Source organism: Hibiscus syriacus, unplaced genomic scaffold, assembly GCF_006381635.1.
Source record: "Hibiscus syriacus cultivar Baekdansim isolate YM2019G1 unplaced genomic scaffold, ASM638163v2 tig00116974_pilon, whole genome shotgun sequence".
In the NCBI taxonomy this organism is placed as follows: domain Eukaryota; kingdom Viridiplantae; phylum Streptophyta; class Magnoliopsida; order Malvales; family Malvaceae; genus Hibiscus; species Hibiscus syriacus.
In genome coordinates, this window is record NW_024063498.1 from 515,359 (window position 1) to 533,418 (window position 18,060).

The window sequence follows — 18,060 nt, forward strand, 5'->3', positions numbered from 1 at the left end:
AGAAATGTTAATCTCGTAAGTTGAACACATTATTTTTATCGTTATAATCAGGCAAAAAACGTCCACGTAGATCCAAATACGCGAAGTCCCGAGAACACAAATATTTGATACGCTAGGCCAGTTGAGCGTTTTATCCATTCTCTTCGAGCTGACCTACTAATCTCCGAAGGGAAGAAAACAAAGATCAATGGTAAATCTATCTCAATTCAGATCGGATATCTCCTGGGTTCGTTTTGTTTTTCTTATTTCCTATCTTTCCGAATTTGATTTGATTAATGTTTTATTTTGTTCCAGGCTTCTGCAAAAGCAATAACGAGTCCAGTACCAGATACGTGGTACCCAACCCTAGCCGTCTTGATGCTCGCCGTTGGTCTTGTCCTCACCGCTTCTTTCTTCATGTAACTATTTTGATCTTATCTCCTCCACTGCATTTCTTCATATTTTGCTCTAATGATTTTATTTCCGATTTTTCTCACTGGTTCGATTTAGGAGGTGATGTTTCCCCTTTCATATACTTGATATATATATATATATATATATATGAGTAATCTTGTATAGTTTGTGTTCGTTGATTGTATCCACAATAGGGTAACATTAGCAAAATTTTGAACTTAATTTGTTTGATTTAAGAAGTTGCTTCCGTAGATTTGTTGAGATGTTTAGGGGATATGTACTTGGGTAAAGTATGCAAATGGTCACTAAAGTTTTAGAAGTTACAAAATGGTCATTAAATTTATACCATTACAAAAATGGTCACTGTATATTATAAAATATTGATAAATTTAAGGATATTCTTTTAACAGTTTTATAAGTTTAATGGCTATTTCGTAATAGTTTGATAAAGTTCAATTATCATTTTGTAACCTCTTGGGAAGTGTAATGATTAATTTGTAAAAGATTATTTCAGTATAGTTTAGTGAGAATTTGTGTACTTTATCATCTTTTTTTACTAGGGAATTGGCGAGTTACAATATATTCTTTTTATACTTGTTGGTAGCAAATGTGAATTGTCATTTGCAGCCGTGGTGTCTGTTTTGGGTCCTTTCGGTTTTAAAAGTTCTTATCTCAGAGTGTATCTGGGTTTTATCTGGTTTATAGTCCCATGTTTTTCGAGTTTGAACTTTTATTTCATCTATTAATTCCAAAACATTGCTAAGCCATTAAGCTTAAATTCAAAAGAGAGAGAGATCAACTTTTTGCATGTGTAAAGTTGTATCTTATCCCGTTTAGTTTCTTATTGTTCTTCATGCATCATATTTTGCTGATTTTGCTATTTTTGCTGTTAGCACATTGTTTTTCAACTGACCTTACAGTTAGACCTTGTGTTTGTTTGTTCCCTTGAAAGTAATGAATCTCTTTGCATGTGTTGGATCTCATTGTAATAACTTGTAGGTGTTTTTTACGTTTCGACTGTACCGATGCTTACCTTTTAATGTTCTCATGCATCTTTTCACTAAAGAGTTCCAAATCGGTTCAATAATGTGGTTAGAACTTTCAAGTCTCTATTCAGTAAAACAATGGTCCCTTTCAATTATTCAACAACGGTTATAATTTTGCATATGCTGCTGATGTTTGTAAAGTGTTCATGAATGCTATACTGTTTGATATTACCCAAACCAAGATCCTTTAGGTATACTAATGCTTTATAGGCCTGAGATTACATTTGGGAAATTTTATGAAAAATTCATTTTTCCCGAAACATGCAGCTATGAAGCAACATCTTCTAAGCGAAACCGCAGCCTCGCCAAGGAGCTCACCACAGGGGGAGTGGCATCCGTGTTCCTGGTATAGCATTTTGTATCTGTTCTGGCTCAGACTTGTTTCTTTAATAATTCATTGCATTATTGATGCTTGATTCTTAATCTGCTTGCAGGGCGTTGGATCGTTATTTTTGATACTTTCAGCTGGTGTGTATGTTTGATTGTTGTATTGCTCAAACCATTATAAAATGATATCATGTTAAGGATCATGGCTTTGACATTGTTAGCTACAGACCTTTATCATTTATCAGATGAGAATAGCTTCTTTGATATCACCTGGGGCTGAATGTTCTTAGTACATGGTTTTATCAGATTCTTCACTTCCACACTGTAGTTCAACATCAAAGATCCATCCGACCTCACCGGCGGATCGGAAGAATCGAGAATTGTACCGATCACTCCTTGAATTTTTGCTTCATGGTAGAACAATAGATGATAAGAAAACAGAAAGATCTTTGATTCAGTATCCTCCCAGTGGAGAGAAACATAATAATAGTTCTCCACATTTAAGTGAATTTAATCAGGTCAGAGAGTAAGAAAATGTAACTTGGGGTCCTTGGATTCTTACCTCCGAGTGAACCTCAGTCTTTAAAGCAAGCTGACAAGCGCCCATCGATGGCCAAATGTAGCCAATTCCAGATCCCTGCAAACTGTAAAAACCTAAACACCTCAGTTAAAAACGGTCGAAACCTTGACCCCGAAGTAAATAATTAGGGTAAATTATCTCTAGTCACTAAATAAGTTTGATTTTATTTTTCTATCATTGAGTAAATAGATTTATCGGATAAAATTTATATTTAAATTAAATTATAATTGATGTTGTTAAATTTTGAGGGATCGAATTTGAGACATAGGACAACACAACCAATTCACCAAGCTAAGTATTATATAATTCACAAAAGTTACACGGTAAAGCCTTGCCGTACTTGATGTAATATTTTCACATTTCAAAATTTAATTTACTATTTTTATTATTTTCTATTTTCTATATATATATATATATATATATATATATATATATATATATATATATATATATATTCTTAAATTAAAGTTTTTAATGACTAATAATTTTAAAATTTTATATTTTTGTATAAGTAACGAAGATTGATAAAATACATTAATAACTTAATTAAAATATATTATTATAGGATTTGATTAACTTTTAGTCCGTTACATCAATAATTATATAAATAATGGCTTAAATAAATCAAAATAAAATTTTAATAACTAATTAATATTTTTTATTTAATAATCATAATAATATAGATCTATAATTTTATAATTAATATGATAATTTCATTCTACTGATATTTAATCAGACATTTATGTTTAATCACTCGTATTTAAAAATACATGATTATATATTATACATTTTTTATTAAACTAAAGGTGATTACAAAGTAATATCTATTCTAAGTATACTCAATCATTTGATAATAAATGTTTAATCACCCTTATAATCGTTGTTGCTCCAACTTGTGACTTCGAGGTATAACAACGATTTCTTTAATCACTAAAATAAATTTTATGCTATAATTTTTATTTTTATTTTTACATGTTTTTTCCTTTATCATAAACCAATCAATGGTTTTTTTTAATTAATTTTATTGAGACATTGTAAAATCAAACAAAACTTGCCGCGTGTATTGCAATCTAGTTATAAAGAGCGTAGCTCAGCAGAGGAAAACACAAACCCTCAGTTCCTAACCAGCATTTTTACCATTTTCCTTACCTATTATCTACCAAAGCCTCAATACACTCCCAGCAGTGTCCGGTCCCGGGTGCCCTGAAACCAGTCTCTGTCTATCTCTTCTCTATCTGCTTTAAAAGCGTCAGCAACACTCGCTGTCTCAAAAATGGAGTCTTCCCTACCCCAACAACAGCAGCAACAAGGACCCAAGAAGAGAGGCCGAAAGCCGAAGCCAAAGGACGAGAAAGAACAGCAGCAACAAAGTGCGGGTAAAACGAAAGAAGGAAAGAAATCCCAACAACCAAGCGTTGATGAGAAGTACACTCAATGGAAGTCTTTGGTCCCTGTTCTCTATGACTGGCTTGCTAATCACAATCTCGTTTGGCCTTCTCTCTCTTGCCGGTATACCTCGTTAACCTTATTCATTTTTTTGTTGTTGCTATTTTTCCTTGCAAGAGCTTGGGTTTTTGGTTCTGTTGCTGAAAAAAGATGTTCCCTTTGCGTTTAGGTTTAATTGTGTTATAATGTTTGTTTGTAAAGATCTTAAGGATTCGTGCTCACCCAAGTGGACTCTTGCTGAGCTGAACGGCATTCATGTTTTTAATTGTTCAATTTTGTGCTGTTGCCAATTTAGCTCCTTTTCTTCGTTCTCTCCACCCCACCGCCGCTCTTTTACACTTTTTTTAGGGTAGATAAGAGGTGAAAATGTATTTTCCCAAACATTTCATGATGGTAGTTTAATTTGATTTTGAGCAGCTGGGGGCCACAGCTTGAGCAAGCTACTTACAAGAGTCGGCAGCGTCTCTACCTCTCTGAACAGGCAAGCTTGTTCCTTCTAAGGGATTTTTTTGGGCCTTCTTTAAAAGGCTTTGGTATAGATTGCAAGCTGAATGGTCCTATTTTGTGTTGTTTGTTTGATGCTTCAGTTTTGCATGAAAAAAATGCTCTTTTGGAGTCTTAATATATGCATCATGCTTATAATTCATTCACTCAATGAACGTAAATAAAAGCTTGGTAGAGTAGAACTATGATGATGCATAATGAGTTTGTGCTGAAGTTATTTTACTTAAAATACTTCTCTCTTTTTTCTTTTGGAGAGAGGGGGGTGCTTTGATCATCTATTTTGAATTTTTTTCTATTGGTTATTCTCTTATAATGGCAGACTGATGGTAGTGTTCCAAATACTCTCGTGATTGCAAATTGTGAAGTTGTTAAACCTAGGGTTGCTGCTGCAGAGCACATCTCTCAGGTAAGTGGTAACTCGTTTTCATAGGATCTTTTATCTTTTTGCAATTCAATTAGTGATGCTTGCAGGTTTCTACTCTTTATTACATGATTTCTTCATATTTTCAGTTTAATGAGGAAGCACGCTCACCTTTCGTGAAGAAGTACAAGACCCTCATACATCCCGGAGAGGTATGAATTTTTCACATTCTAGAAAAAGAAATATTCATGGCTTTTTGGAAGTCATTGACATATACAGTAGCAGTGTTTTTGGAACTCAACTATGTAAAATGATGCTATGTGATTTGACAATTGATTTTTCCTTTTGAGATGAGAATTAATATATATCTGTTGCTTCTGTTCTATGACATCTGTGGAAATAGATATCCTGCCTACTTAAATTCCTGGTTTGCATATATAACCATACAATTTTATTATTATAAATTCTCTTTGATTTTCTTATGAAAGTTAATATGGTAACTGCCAAATACGATCTTGCAGGTTAACAGAATCAGAGAACTTCCACAGAACTCGAAGATCGTTGCAACACACACCGATAGTCCAGATGTAAGACTCTTGCTATTTATGTTTTGTTAAATGATGTGAATCTGATATTCATGTTTCATTTTGTTTCTATAAAGTTGTTGAAGTCCACCTGATTTGTGACTTGTTAAATCTAGGTTCTTATTTGGGATGTTGAATCTCAACCCAACCGTCATGCTGTCCTTGGAGCTACACATTCTCGCCCGGATTTGGTATGCTTATTTCAAAAATTCAGTTATTTGCATGCTAAAAGCTATTTCGGCTCTAGTGTGTATGTATATGTTTTTTCCTTTTTGATGGAACTGTTTTTCATCGATGACTTCTTTTTCCTTTTTGACAGATTTTGACTGGACATCAAGATAATGCTGAATTTGCACTTGCAATGTGTCCTACTGAACCCTATGTGATCTCTGGAGGTTGGGAAATATCATAGTTCAATTAAACTGTATATTTTTTTGTATAATTGGTTTTTTATTGATATATTTTGTACTGAAAACCCTCGTGGAAATCATGATCTTGTCTCTTTGATATGATCAAATCAGTAGTGACTTCATCTGTTTCCTATTAAAGTGTGGTAATCATGTTAAAATATTCAATTTGAGAGTTGAATGTCTTTTCCATATATAATGTATGAGATGTTTGAAATAGCTTCATTATATAATTTAGAAGTAACAGATTGGACCCTATGGCATGTTTTACTGTATTTTAGTGCATAACTTTACTTTGAGATTGTAGATATTTGTACCAAGTCCTAAGGGGATTACTTTTGTATTTTAAAAAATGGGTATACAGAACTGAATTTCATGCATATGATGAACTTCTGTTCTTAACCAGAGAACTTTTATGACAGGGAAGGACAAATCAGTGGTTTTGTGGAGCATCCAGGACCACATATCTGGTGGATCAATCATCAAACAGAACAAGCCTGGGGAAGGTAATGATAAAGCAGCTGAAGGCACTTCTGTAGGTCCTCGTGGTATCTTTTGTGGGCATGAGGATACAGTTGAAGATGTTGCGTTCTCTCCATCAAGGTAGCTGTTTTCCCTTTAATAAAATATAAATGGATTTAATTCTTTATCTGTATTTTCTTCTCAGGTTCAATTCATGAAATTTTCCTGTAAAGATGAATTCCTTCAAAATGGCGTTATCATTGTTTTCACTTCCGCAATAGTAATTTCTTTTTAATTGTCACTTCCAGTGTCATTTCTATGGCCTCTAATTTCTGACATTTTTTTATATGCTGTAGTGCACAAGAGTTTTGTAGTGTAGGTGATGATTCCTGCCTCATATTATGGGATGCACGAGTTGGTACTAGCCCTGCTGTCAAGGTAATTCCTATGAATTCTTGCTGAATAATGTAGCCTCATCTGGGCTTCTGATCATCATCTCAAAAATGGATTATAGTTTATAGTAGAGGATGGGGTGTGATATGAATCAGTCAACTAGGCAACATCATTGTTTTACCCACTTTTTCCTCTTTTGTTGATGGGGCTTGAAAATTTGGCTGCTGTTCTTATTCTAGTTATATGTTCCTTTTCTTGTTCTCTCTGGGGTTTCTTTCTCTTGATCATTGTCTGTTTTGAATCACTTTGAAGTGGATATGATTTGATATCAGAATCCAACCGTTTAGCTTTTTCCCCGCGTATGAATTCCTGTTAGTGAATCAACAATGTTCCTCATGTTTTCTGTTCTGATCTTGTTATTATCTTTATGAATGTAATGTTGAATTTGGATAATAAGCTAAATTCTTGTATTCATGTTGACAGGTTGAAAAGGCACATGATGCTGATCTTCATTGTGTTGATTGGAATTGCCATGATGATAATCTTATCCTAACCGGGTATGTCTCCATCGAAGTTCCTTCAATCTTGCATTTTCCTTTTGGCATCAAAGTCTGACATACGAAGAGAGTGGTACTGCTTCTTCAAGTTTTTGCAATGATATTGATGGGTAAAGTACGAAACATTATTCATCTTCTTTTGTTGATTTCTTAGGTCCGCAGATACTACTGTCCGCATAAAGCTGCCGTTCTCTGCGTTCAGGTCTGAAAATAACCTGACCATTTCTTATCCCTTACTTCCTTTTTTATTATAAATGTGATAGCAATTGTGATTACAAAATTTATAATTGTCATGATCCAGTGGTCCCCGGATAAGTCATCTGTATTTGGTAGTTCTGCTGAGGATGGCCTCTTAAACATTTGGGACTATGACAAGGTGTGAATGTGATTGCTTGAGCATTCTTCAGTTAATTTCCTTTGCATACATGATATGATATGTTTCGTATGTGTAACACAGATGACATACATGGCCATGCATTTATGTTGGACTCTGTTGTATCTTATTGCTGTCCGCCCACTTTTGCAAATTGCATGAATAATTTCTGCATAGTAATATTTTTATACTTCCAGAGTCAATTTTAGGACGCTGAATTCTCATGCAATTTGCAAGAGTTGATAATTGTGGTTCATATCTTCTAGGATTGAAATATATTTGTGAAAATGATGGCAGTGAAGATGGTTGCTAAGATCTCCATCTTCATCAATCAAACTCTGTTTTGATGTCTATGTTGCAACGGTTTAGGGTAGAAAATAATAATTCAAAAGTTAATCAATGGAACAGGATTTAAATTAACTGCAAGTCTTCTTTTTCCCTTGAGTTATACTTTTGTTTTGTATATTTTCTGTAAAACATAGTTAAAGGCTCTGCCTCGAAAGGCTGGTTCGGAATTATTGCATATCAGGCTTGTAATAGCTATGCTTGCTACTATTTGATATCGGGGTTGCTTTTACTTGCTCTAATCTATTGCAGGTTGGCAAAAAGGTGGATAGTCCTTCAAAATCTCCTAGTACTCCCGCAGGACTCTTTTTCCAGCATGTTGGCCACAGGTATTTGGACTCATTTTTTGAAGTTCGCTATCTATGCTCAATCTTAGTACTCGTTCCACATTCTTTCATCTGTTTTTTTCTCCCTCTTCTAGTGCTATCTCTATCCATTGAGCCTCGCATCATTGAACTGGTTTTTGTCACGCACAAGCATCTCTCATTCGACCTGAACTTCTTATTTAAGTGAATGCAAAAATGTTTTTAACACCTTATCTTGTATCGTTTGGTGTTCTCTACTGGTCCTCAATGAAAATATGCTCATTTCAGGGACAAAGTTGTTGATTTCCATTGGAATGCATCTGACCCATGGACCATTGTTAGTGTTTCCGATGACTGTGACACCACCGGTGGTGGAGGGACATTACAGGTATAATTACTAGTTTCCGATCTAGATTTTGTGCTAGAAAACATTTACTTTTTCTAGATTGCAAAATATGTTATATAATCGAAGGGTATTGTTCCAAGTTAATGCTTGCAATGGCATTCCTTTACTGTAGGTTTTCAAACTGTTGGTTTTCTTGCAAGGAATTCGAATGAATTTACAACTATTCCTGTACTAAACGGTTTTATGCAGATATGGCGCATGAGTGATCTGATCTACAGGCCAGAGGAGGAGGTATTGGCAGAGCTCGAGAAATTCAAGTCCCATGTCATTTCTTGCGCTGGCAAACCATGAGTGACAGGATCGATCGGAAGGCCTTCATACATCCAGATCGACTCGTAGGTGGCCATGTTAGTGATTTGCAGATTTTCAGGCATAGATGCATTTAGACAAACGGTTTTAACATTGATATTGGTGTGTTAACACCGACCATAACATCGAGGCTATAAATTATGATCAACCGACTGTTGGACGATGAACACCATTGAATTCTATGATGGGTTCCAATAACTATTTTTCATTATTTCCGTTCCCACCATGGTTGCATTGCATGTCACCATCATGAAATTCAACTGTTCGTTTTGGTGCATTATGAGTTTTTGCATAATCTAGCTATATTTAGGTGGACCTTAGTGTACTACTACCAGAACCAATAAATAAATAAATAATTAAATTAAATTAAACTTTAATTTTCCATGTGTCAAAACTACAGTTTAATCAAAGGTGCCCATTACATCCACTTCCGACATTTTCCTGCGAATCCACTGCTACCACGTAAGCATAGACCTTCCACATGGAGATCACTTTTCGGCCACGTCATTTAAGAGATTTTAGAAAAACCATCGAGTCAGTGATTACATCAATTCCCATGTCCTTCCTCTATACGTCGTTGCTTAAAATACCGTAAGGTCTTCTCACTTTTTATCTTTCCTTCTCTCTTCCAAGTCTGAACGGAACAAATATTTCCATGGAGGAAACCGCTGACGAGTCTTCGTCCTTGAAACGGAAGAGAGAGGCGGGAACAGCTGAGCTGAACGACGAAGGTGGTGAGTGCGAGACTGAGACGATGAGCGAGTTGTTGAAGCTTGTCGACGACTCAGCGGAAGTTACCGTTTCAGCGTCTTCATGCACGTCTTCCCCGACGTCGTATGGAACGAGGGTTAGGTTCAGCGACAATCCGTATTCGTCTGCGTTGATTTTTCAGTCGTCTTCGTACATCACCATCAACGGCAACGAAGAAAGCTGTGGCTCGTCGTTTTCGGAATCGGAGTCCAGCGTGATGGCGAGCATCGAAATGGGTGGGATTTGGAGCGCGAATGTGAAAGTTGGGAACGGTTCGGATGGGATGAGAGAGTGGTTGGAAGCGGAGGAGGACGGAGGCGCGTGGGTGGGTGGCGAATTTGGAATGGAACGAAGAGCAGCTGGCGAAGTTTGTGGGCGAGGGGTGTCCTTTTTGAAATTTGTCAGTAAACGCGGACAGTTATGACCATTTGTTAGTAGAAAGTTTAGAATATTAAGGTAGCATTGTATAGTGTAGATATACGGGAGAATGATACTTCGAAATCCCTTAATTAATATCTCGAAATTGTTAAATCAATCATTATGCATAAAAACTTTTATTTATATTTATATTTGATTTGATTCGAACCTAGGTAAGCATGGTACCAAAAATATAAATATGAGTAGAAGCAACTACTCATAATTCTGATAAATTTTGTTCGTTTACATCGATACCCAAAGTTATTGTATTTTCGGAATAAAATTTTAATATTAAAACCAAAAGAATATTGTATTTTGGGGATAACAATTGGAAAATAAAAAGATAAAGACTCTTTATTTTGATGCTTTCATAACGTGATATGCCTTTATTGATTGAAGGTCAATTCTCTATTCTTTTTATTAATAAAATTTGACTAGGAAGATAGAAAATTTGTTAACTATCGGCTAAGCCCTTTTCCATTTGTAATATCAGTAGTTGAATCCTTTGGGAGCTGAAGTTGTTCAAAGGTTAAAGAATTAAGCTTGGATTTGATTTATTACTTTCCCATTTCAACCAATATTCTGCATTGGCCAAAGTATACATGTACTGGGTATGAACAATTCTGGGCTTCTGTAACTCATCTCTTCAGGCATTCAGCTGTAGGCTGCCTCAACCGATAGTTTCTTCACGCTACCCGGACACGGATCTCCTCCGAACACTTTCGGTGCCACGGTTACCGAACACCATTGTCTTCCTATACAATTCTGAAACAGACCATACCCTTGTAAGATCATGTTTAACAATATGTTGAATCCTAAGAACATGTTTCACAGGTTTTGTCATACCTTTTGGAAGGCAGCGTAGGACTTGTGGGCATGGCAGCTTCCTTCACGGAAGTTTCCGCAACTTCCCTCTGGCATTCCGTAGCTAGCGAAGATTATTTTTGAAATTTTCTGCCCCGGAGGACACCATAAATGTGCTTTTGGTCTATTGATTCTTCCCGAGGTTAGCATTCCCCGTTTCTTCATTGTCGGCTGCCCTTCGAATATATCGGCGCATACACTTGTAGTTATTCTTTTGGCTAGAGCAATCCCGTTCGGATCGCCTCCCCATTCTTCAAACACGACTAGGAAATTTCCACTCGGCTTCAGCCATGAACGTGGTACATGGTACCTGCAAGTGAAAAACTAGATTACTACTACGAATATTTGAATCTGGCCCGACAAATAATAACCGAAACCGAATTGTTTCTCACCATCTTTGAGAAGGCTGTCCGCAATTTGTTCGGCATTTCTTGTCTGTGTAAGTTCCGGCGTAGTCACAAGCACCGCATTCCCCCCGGGCTATATATCCAGGCCAGTGGCGTCCAATACTCTGGCCATTGATCCATTCTTGCCCTTTTCCCATGCTACTCATATCTAAAACTACCGGTTCGTAGTCAAGCACCGCATTCCCCCCGGGCTATATATCCAGGCCAGTGGCGTCCAATACTCTGGCCATTGATCCATTCTTGCCCTTTTCCCATGCTACTCATATCTAAAACTACCGGTTCATCACCTTCGGGTGCATCAAAAGTAGTCTGCAAAAAAAACAAAACAGATGTTAAACATTTAAATCTTGTTCTATGTTTCCAAACATGGTATCTGTTACATCAAAACATGGAAATCTGCTAACCTTGTACCATGTCAAAGGTTGTTTCTTCGCTAACATTGATCCTTCAGCCCATTCAACGGAGGAGCTGCCGCTAACGGTGTAAAGGTTTAAGGCTTCCCCTTTAAGACCAATCTGCTCAGGATCGTGCCAGCCTAGTGTATTAATATACATGAAATGAAACCACTATATGTTTTAGCATTATTCAACAAACCTTGTAAGACCATTTCTGCTTAGATATGTCTCTTGTCCCCTCATTGAGACCCTTCAAGGTAACAGGTCCTAGAACACCAGCATTCCATGTCTCGAAATGAGTTCCGACATTCTGAAACATACGAAATTTGATGATCAATGCTTTGATATGCTAATTGCCAACCATAGTTGAAGTTAATGAAAAATGAAAGCCTAATCGGGGAAGTGAAAGAACGAACAGGGAGTCCGACTGCAACGCTTAACAATGAGATTTTGTTAACCCCGGGTATCAGCTTGACATTGTTGCTGAATGTTAACTTTGGATTTTCTAGTGCCCCATACACAGTCCCTGCTAGTTCACCATTGATGAAAACATGCAAAGCATGCCCAGCTGACCATATGGTGAGAAGAGGATCTAGTCCAGTCTTCAAAAACGCTTCACTGGGATCAATGTTTACACTAATAGAACAAGAGCATGTTAAGAAAATCGAATAAAATTATCGCGATAACATGTGTTTTACTCGGAAAGATAGTCGTTACTCGAGATCACTCACTCTGTCATGTACCACAAGTAATCAGAAGCATCCCTGGTGATAAAGATCTGTTCCCAAAGCCCATCATGTACAGTTACATTCTGATCATCAGCAGAGGGCCTTTCTTCGTTGTACGATTGCCAAGAAAATGCAGCGTTTACCAGCACCATCTGCTTCTCCGAGCTCTGAGCACCAAGCTGTGAAACAATTACATACAAGTGTTAAATATTTACATTAACCATCTTTAATGTGAAACAAAGTGGTTCTTTTTTTTACCCTGGCAGTGTTGAAAACAGCAGTTTTACAGTCAGGAAGGATGCTGATGGACCAACGTGGTAACTCATATTGTGCACTTCCAAAAGTTACATTCACGGAGTAGTTTGTGTCATAGTTTGCAAGGAATGCAGCACATTCACCTGAGCTTGAACTGAATACATGAGCCTGCGAATCGAAACGATTATTAAAAAATAAGAGAAGAAAGAACTCCGAATTTTAATCCGAAATTTCCTAATTCTCCTTTGAAATAGTAAAAACAATTACCTCCTGGTTACTTCCAAGTGATGTCACTGTAGGATCTGCAGAAACTAAAGCTGGTTCACATAACTTGATGGCTCTATGTAAATCTCTTAGATGTCCCCATTTTGGTTCCCTTAGTTGTCCTTGAATAAGACGAAAAACAAATTTAGAACCTCAGATTATTCATCATGAAACGGGTAAATAAAATCGTTCGGCCTTGGCTCGGACTGCAGTTCATATGTGCGTACCGTATTCATCAATAGGAGCATCATAATCATAGCTAGTAGCAATGAAAGGACCGCCTGCCGTCCGGCCAAAATTCGTTCCTCCATGGTACTGGGGAAAAAAGAGTTCGAAGTGATTAAAATTAAAGCTGTTGATCTTTCACTGCAATAAAATTCACAAGAGAGACGGCAGAATTGGATACCATATAATAATTAACAAATGAACCACCATTTTGAATGAACCTTGCAACTGAAAATGCTATGTCTTCTGCTGGTCTGGTAGGCACTGCGGCGCCAAACTCCGTAAACCTTCGGGTTTAAACTCGAATGAGACTCGAAATCAAACTACATAGCAAACACATTAGGCAGTACACGCAAAATTTGTATGACTTACCAGCCAGTCCAGTTCTCAGTCCACATCTTTGGTTTATATTTCGCATTGGGAGAAAAATTTTCACAGTAGAATCCGTTGCAGGTGTTTATCTGTCATAGTATAAAGGAATCATATTCCGGACTAGACACGAGTGTCAATACAGATACTTCAAGAAAAATAAAGAGTTCGAACAACATAGTTCGATCATGTCATGTCATAAAGTCGTACCACAGGGTCAGGAGCATCATCTTGCTTGCACATAATCCATGGAACACTGGTGTTGAGTCCGACTGCCATTTGTGCAGCCCATTTGGTGTAAACTTTACCCGGATCACCGATTTCCCATTCGACAGGACCAAATTCATTCTCAATCTAGCATTACAAGATTCATCAATGTCGAAGCAAAAATAACTGGAAAAGAAGAAAACTCAATGTAATTTTCCAAACCTGAGACATAATTATTGGACCTCCTTGAGTCTCAAAGAGCTTTTCAGCTTTCATCATGTTGACTATCTTCTCTGTGAATCCTTGCATTGCAACCTATATACATTGCAGTCAATATATTAAAATCAACAAATCAAATGCACCAAAGTATATATATATATATATATATCTCAAAGTTGTCAACCTTGAAAGGTTCATTATCAGTCCTGAAAACAATGTCAGGGACATATTTGAGCCAAACAGGAAACCCCCTGAACCAGAAGAACAGAGCATATTCAATGAATCTGCATAAAACTCAAAGATGAGTTCACAAAAATTTAATATTATCATTACCCAAAGTTCCATTCAGCACAAATATAGGGACCAATCCGGAGATGAACGTAAAGGCCAGCTTGTTGGACCACCTTAATGAATCGAACCAGATCATATCTATCCTCAAAATAATACTGCAAAATTGAAACAAAAAGCAATGAAAAGGTGAACTTTATAAATAAATTTGAATGCACGTCCATTACATTTCCAGGAGAAGGCTCGTGTGCATTCCAGAAAACATAAGTCTGTATAACATCCAAGCCTCCTTCTCTGGCAAAGAAGAATCCTTCTGCTGCCATTAATGATGATAGCTTTGCTATCATAAGAGACATTCGCTGAAACTGAGAAAACCCAAGAAGAAAACAACAGCCAAAACATGAACAAATCGGACACTTTTGAAAACATGTTCTTTGTTCCACACTATCAGCACTTCAACAAAGCAATGAGCTTTCTGTTTTGTCTTTGTATATCCACTTCCTCCTCTCCTATAATATTAAGGACGAAAGAGAGAGAGAAAATGACCTTACTTTTTGCTTTTTTTTTTTTATTTCTTTTAAGAACCTAAAATGAGGGAGGGAGTTTAAGGAGACAGTGGATTACTCGGTTGCTGGGTTTGGGAATTTTGAGTTTAATTTGTATGAGTATGAATGAGAAAGCAAGTTGCCCTGCAATTGCTTTATATACTCTTTCTTGTGAGATGAGCGACCCCACAGTTAGGCCTTTTAAATATTAAGTGTTATTAAATTATTATCTTAATTTTTCATTTAATTATCTGGGGTTTGGTATATTAATATGGTAGATTTTAATTTTAGAGAAAATAATCTGAGTGACAAAAAATGTCTTATAATATACGAATTTAATCAACTTTTTTTGGATTTGTCAAAATGATCAACAAATTCGCAACGCGAATTCTAATTTCGCAACCCAGTTTTTAATTTCGCAACGCGAAAGTCAAATTCGCAACGCGAAAGTAAAATTCACAACTGAATTTTAAATTCGCAACAGGTTTTAGTTTCGCAACACAAATGTTTTGGGTATATAACAACGCAGCAGCAACAACTCATAACCTAAATCCCTAAATCGCAACTCATTCCATCTCCATCTATCACTCTCTCCGGCGACATCCGTTCCTATATCCAACGACATCCTTCTCCATCTCTATTTTTTTTATATAATTTTATTTCTATATAATTTTTCAATGATTTCTCTCCCAAATTATCAAATATCAACTTAATAAAGGTATGTTTTTCTCTAAGTTAGTGATGATATCTAGTTTATAGCTCGTTGTTAGTAAATTCATTTACAATTTTTAGAATGAAATCATCTAATGTTGATTATGTTTGGATAGATTTGTGTTTTGGAGGGTCATGGGAGAATGTTCATGGTGTTTTACAATATATGTCTTTACCCATGAATCTTCAACAAAAAATGTCATTAAAAAAGTTAACTTATAAAACTCTAATGTTATGTGTTGCAAAGAAATTGAATTTAGAGCCTCTAAGTGGATTTAGGCTATCTTATCTGAGAAAAAGTAAAGTTTATTTGTTAATCGACAATGAAGATGTTGAACGATTCATTGCTTACATTAGTGTTTAGCAAGAGGATATCTGAGAAAAAGTAAAGTTTATTTGTTAATCGACAATGAAGATGTTGAACGATTCATTGCTTACATTAGTGTTTAGCAAGAGGATGATGTTACATTGTATGTTGTTGAACCTAGAAGTAGTGAAGTTGGGTCATAGCGGTAGTAATCACTAAGTTCTTCAACCCAAAATTTAATGGTTCCACCACAATTTCATCACCAAGCAAATTTTGTTTCACCACATTTCCAATACCAAACACAATATCAAACACAATCTCAAAACCCACAACATTTTCCTAATCCAAATCACAATCAACTTTCAGCACCAAATTTCAGTTTTCGTATTGACCAGTTAGACGATTATGAGCCAACAGAAAAAATTGTGAGTACTAGTCAGTATTCAAAATTTGATCTTGGTCAAAACCCGGACTTTGATCTTGGTCAATACTCGGATTTTGATGATGTGATGGAAGAAGAAACAGACCCTGCATGTAATAATTTTGATATTGGTCAATATCCGAATTTTGATGATTAAACAGTCGCTGTCGAGGAAGATGTTGTTGATGATAATGAGGAGGAAGTTACGACTGTGAATGAATATGTTGAACATCCATTCTTTAATTCATATAACCCTAAAGAAGAAAAAGAAGAAGAAGTCCCCGAAGAAAGGAAAAAGAAGAAAATGCCACAGGTATAACTGGAAATGCTAGAATTACTTCAGATACCGGAAGAAGATGGAAAGATATCAGTTGATTGTTACACAAATTCTTATCAAGAAGATGATTGTTTTGATACAAAGGAAGACTGAAGATAGCTTGTATACGAAATGTGTGGAAGATGGCTATCAACTAAGAGTAACAAATCAAGCAAAGATCGTTTCAAAACAAGGTGTATGATTGACAAAAACTGTACGTGGCGTATGATTGCAAAGAGAATAAAAGATTGTGAAATGTTTCAAGTTAGGACTTTTATTGATAAACATACATGTTCAAGAACCCAAGTTTTTCCTCACCATAGACATGCAAACAAAAAGGTGTTGGGTGGTTTTTTGGCTGAGTTAATGTTTTTGAATGAAAGGATATATCGGGGAAATGAAATTATGACTGATATGAATGCTCGGTTCAAGATTAGTATCTCATATTCTCAAGCTTGGAGAGCCAAATGTTATGCCTTGGAATTATTGAGGGGGTTGCCAGAAGCATCGTTTTCCCAACTGTCGGCTTATTGTCACAATTTAAAGCTGAAAAATCCTGGGTCGGTAACTCATATCAAAACAGATAGAGATGGACGCTTTGAGTTGTTGTTATCGCCATTGGTGCTGCGGTTAGTAAATAATTATAATTTGTTGATCATTTTGTTAGTTGCATTTCACATTTAATGATTATATTTCTTGTGTATATGATTTAATTTTGTTGACTCATTTTTGTTAGTTGCATTTCACATTTAAATGATTATATTTCTTGTGTATATGATTTTGTAGATTCATTCGTTTATTACTTGCATGCGCCCAGTTATTATAGTTGATGGAGCACATTTGAAAGGTCGATACCTTGGAGTAAACTTATTAGTAGTAGCCATGGATGCTAACAATGGGATACTGCCAATAGCTTACGGGGTTGGTAAATCTAAAACCTCTGATTCATGGACATGGTTTATGGGGCATCTTAGGGATTATATAGGTCCTATTAGCAATCTGACAATCATATCTGATAGGGCAAACTCAATTGACAACGCTGTTAGAAGGTGTTTCCCAGATGCTTTTTATGGACTTTGTGGTGTTCATTTGTACAGAAATCTAAAATCAAGGTCCGTTGGTATAAAAAATCACAAATGGACATACTGGAAGGCTGTAAAAGCTTATCGGGAAGTGGATTTTAATAAGCATATAAATTATTTAAGACGTGTTTTGCCTCAATGTGCTCAAACACTAGAAGATGTCGGGTTTGAAAGATGGTCAAGAGTACATCAACTTGGAGCAAGATATGGTTTCATGACGTCTAATAGTGCATAATCAATCAACGCTCTAAGTCGTCATTCCCGGAAATTACCCATTACTATGTTAATGGAGTTTTTTCGAGCCTCTATTCAACAGTGGTACTACAAGAAAAGAAACCATGCATGTATTATTTATTTAAATTCATAACTTATCATATATTTTACTAAGTATTATTTATTTAAATTTACAAGAACATTGGAACGTCGTGTTACACCATGGACTGAAAAAAAGATAACGAAACGTGTTGTGAAGTCAATGTCCTGGAGAGTTGA

The 18,060-nt window shown here is 36.1% G+C and overlaps 3 protein-coding genes and 1 pseudogene across 3 annotated transcripts; 3 read left to right on the plus strand and 1 right to left on the minus strand.

Annotated features, from left to right (window-relative positions):
• Positions 1-86: 86 nt before the first annotated feature.
• LOC120192264 (transmembrane protein 258-like) lies at positions 87-2,032 on the plus strand. Its single transcript, XM_039195063.1, has 4 exons — positions 87-190; positions 295-398; positions 1,707-1,785; positions 1,874-2,032. The coding sequence occupies exons 1-4, from the start codon at positions 188-190 to the stop codon at positions 1,919-1,921; spliced, it is 234 nt and encodes a 77-aa protein (XP_039050994.1). The 5' UTR covers positions 87-187; the 3' UTR covers positions 1,922-2,032.
• Positions 2,033-3,468: 1,436 nt separating this feature from the next.
• On the plus strand, positions 3,469-9,005 carry LOC120192350 (WD-40 repeat-containing protein MSI4-like). The gene is made up of 15 exons (XM_039195139.1): positions 3,469-3,855; positions 4,210-4,273; positions 4,616-4,702; positions 4,807-4,869; positions 5,179-5,244; positions 5,358-5,432; positions 5,561-5,636; positions 6,071-6,251; positions 6,467-6,548; positions 6,987-7,076; positions 7,215-7,262; positions 7,362-7,436; positions 8,031-8,107; positions 8,372-8,471; positions 8,679-9,005. The coding sequence occupies exons 1-15, from the start codon at positions 3,620-3,622 to the stop codon at positions 8,778-8,780; spliced, it is 1,422 nt and encodes a 473-aa protein (XP_039051070.1). The 5' UTR covers positions 3,469-3,619; the 3' UTR covers positions 8,781-9,005.
• A 448-nt stretch (positions 9,006-9,453) lies between these two features.
• On the plus strand, positions 9,454-9,972 carry LOC120192283. Its single transcript, XM_039195075.1, has one exon. The coding sequence runs from the start codon at positions 9,454-9,456 to the stop codon at positions 9,970-9,972; it is 519 nt and encodes a 172-aa protein (XP_039051006.1).
• A 545-nt stretch (positions 9,973-10,517) lies between these two features.
• On the minus strand, positions 10,518-14,739 carry LOC120192349 (annotated as a pseudogene).
• Positions 14,740-18,060: the final 3,321 nt, after the last annotated feature.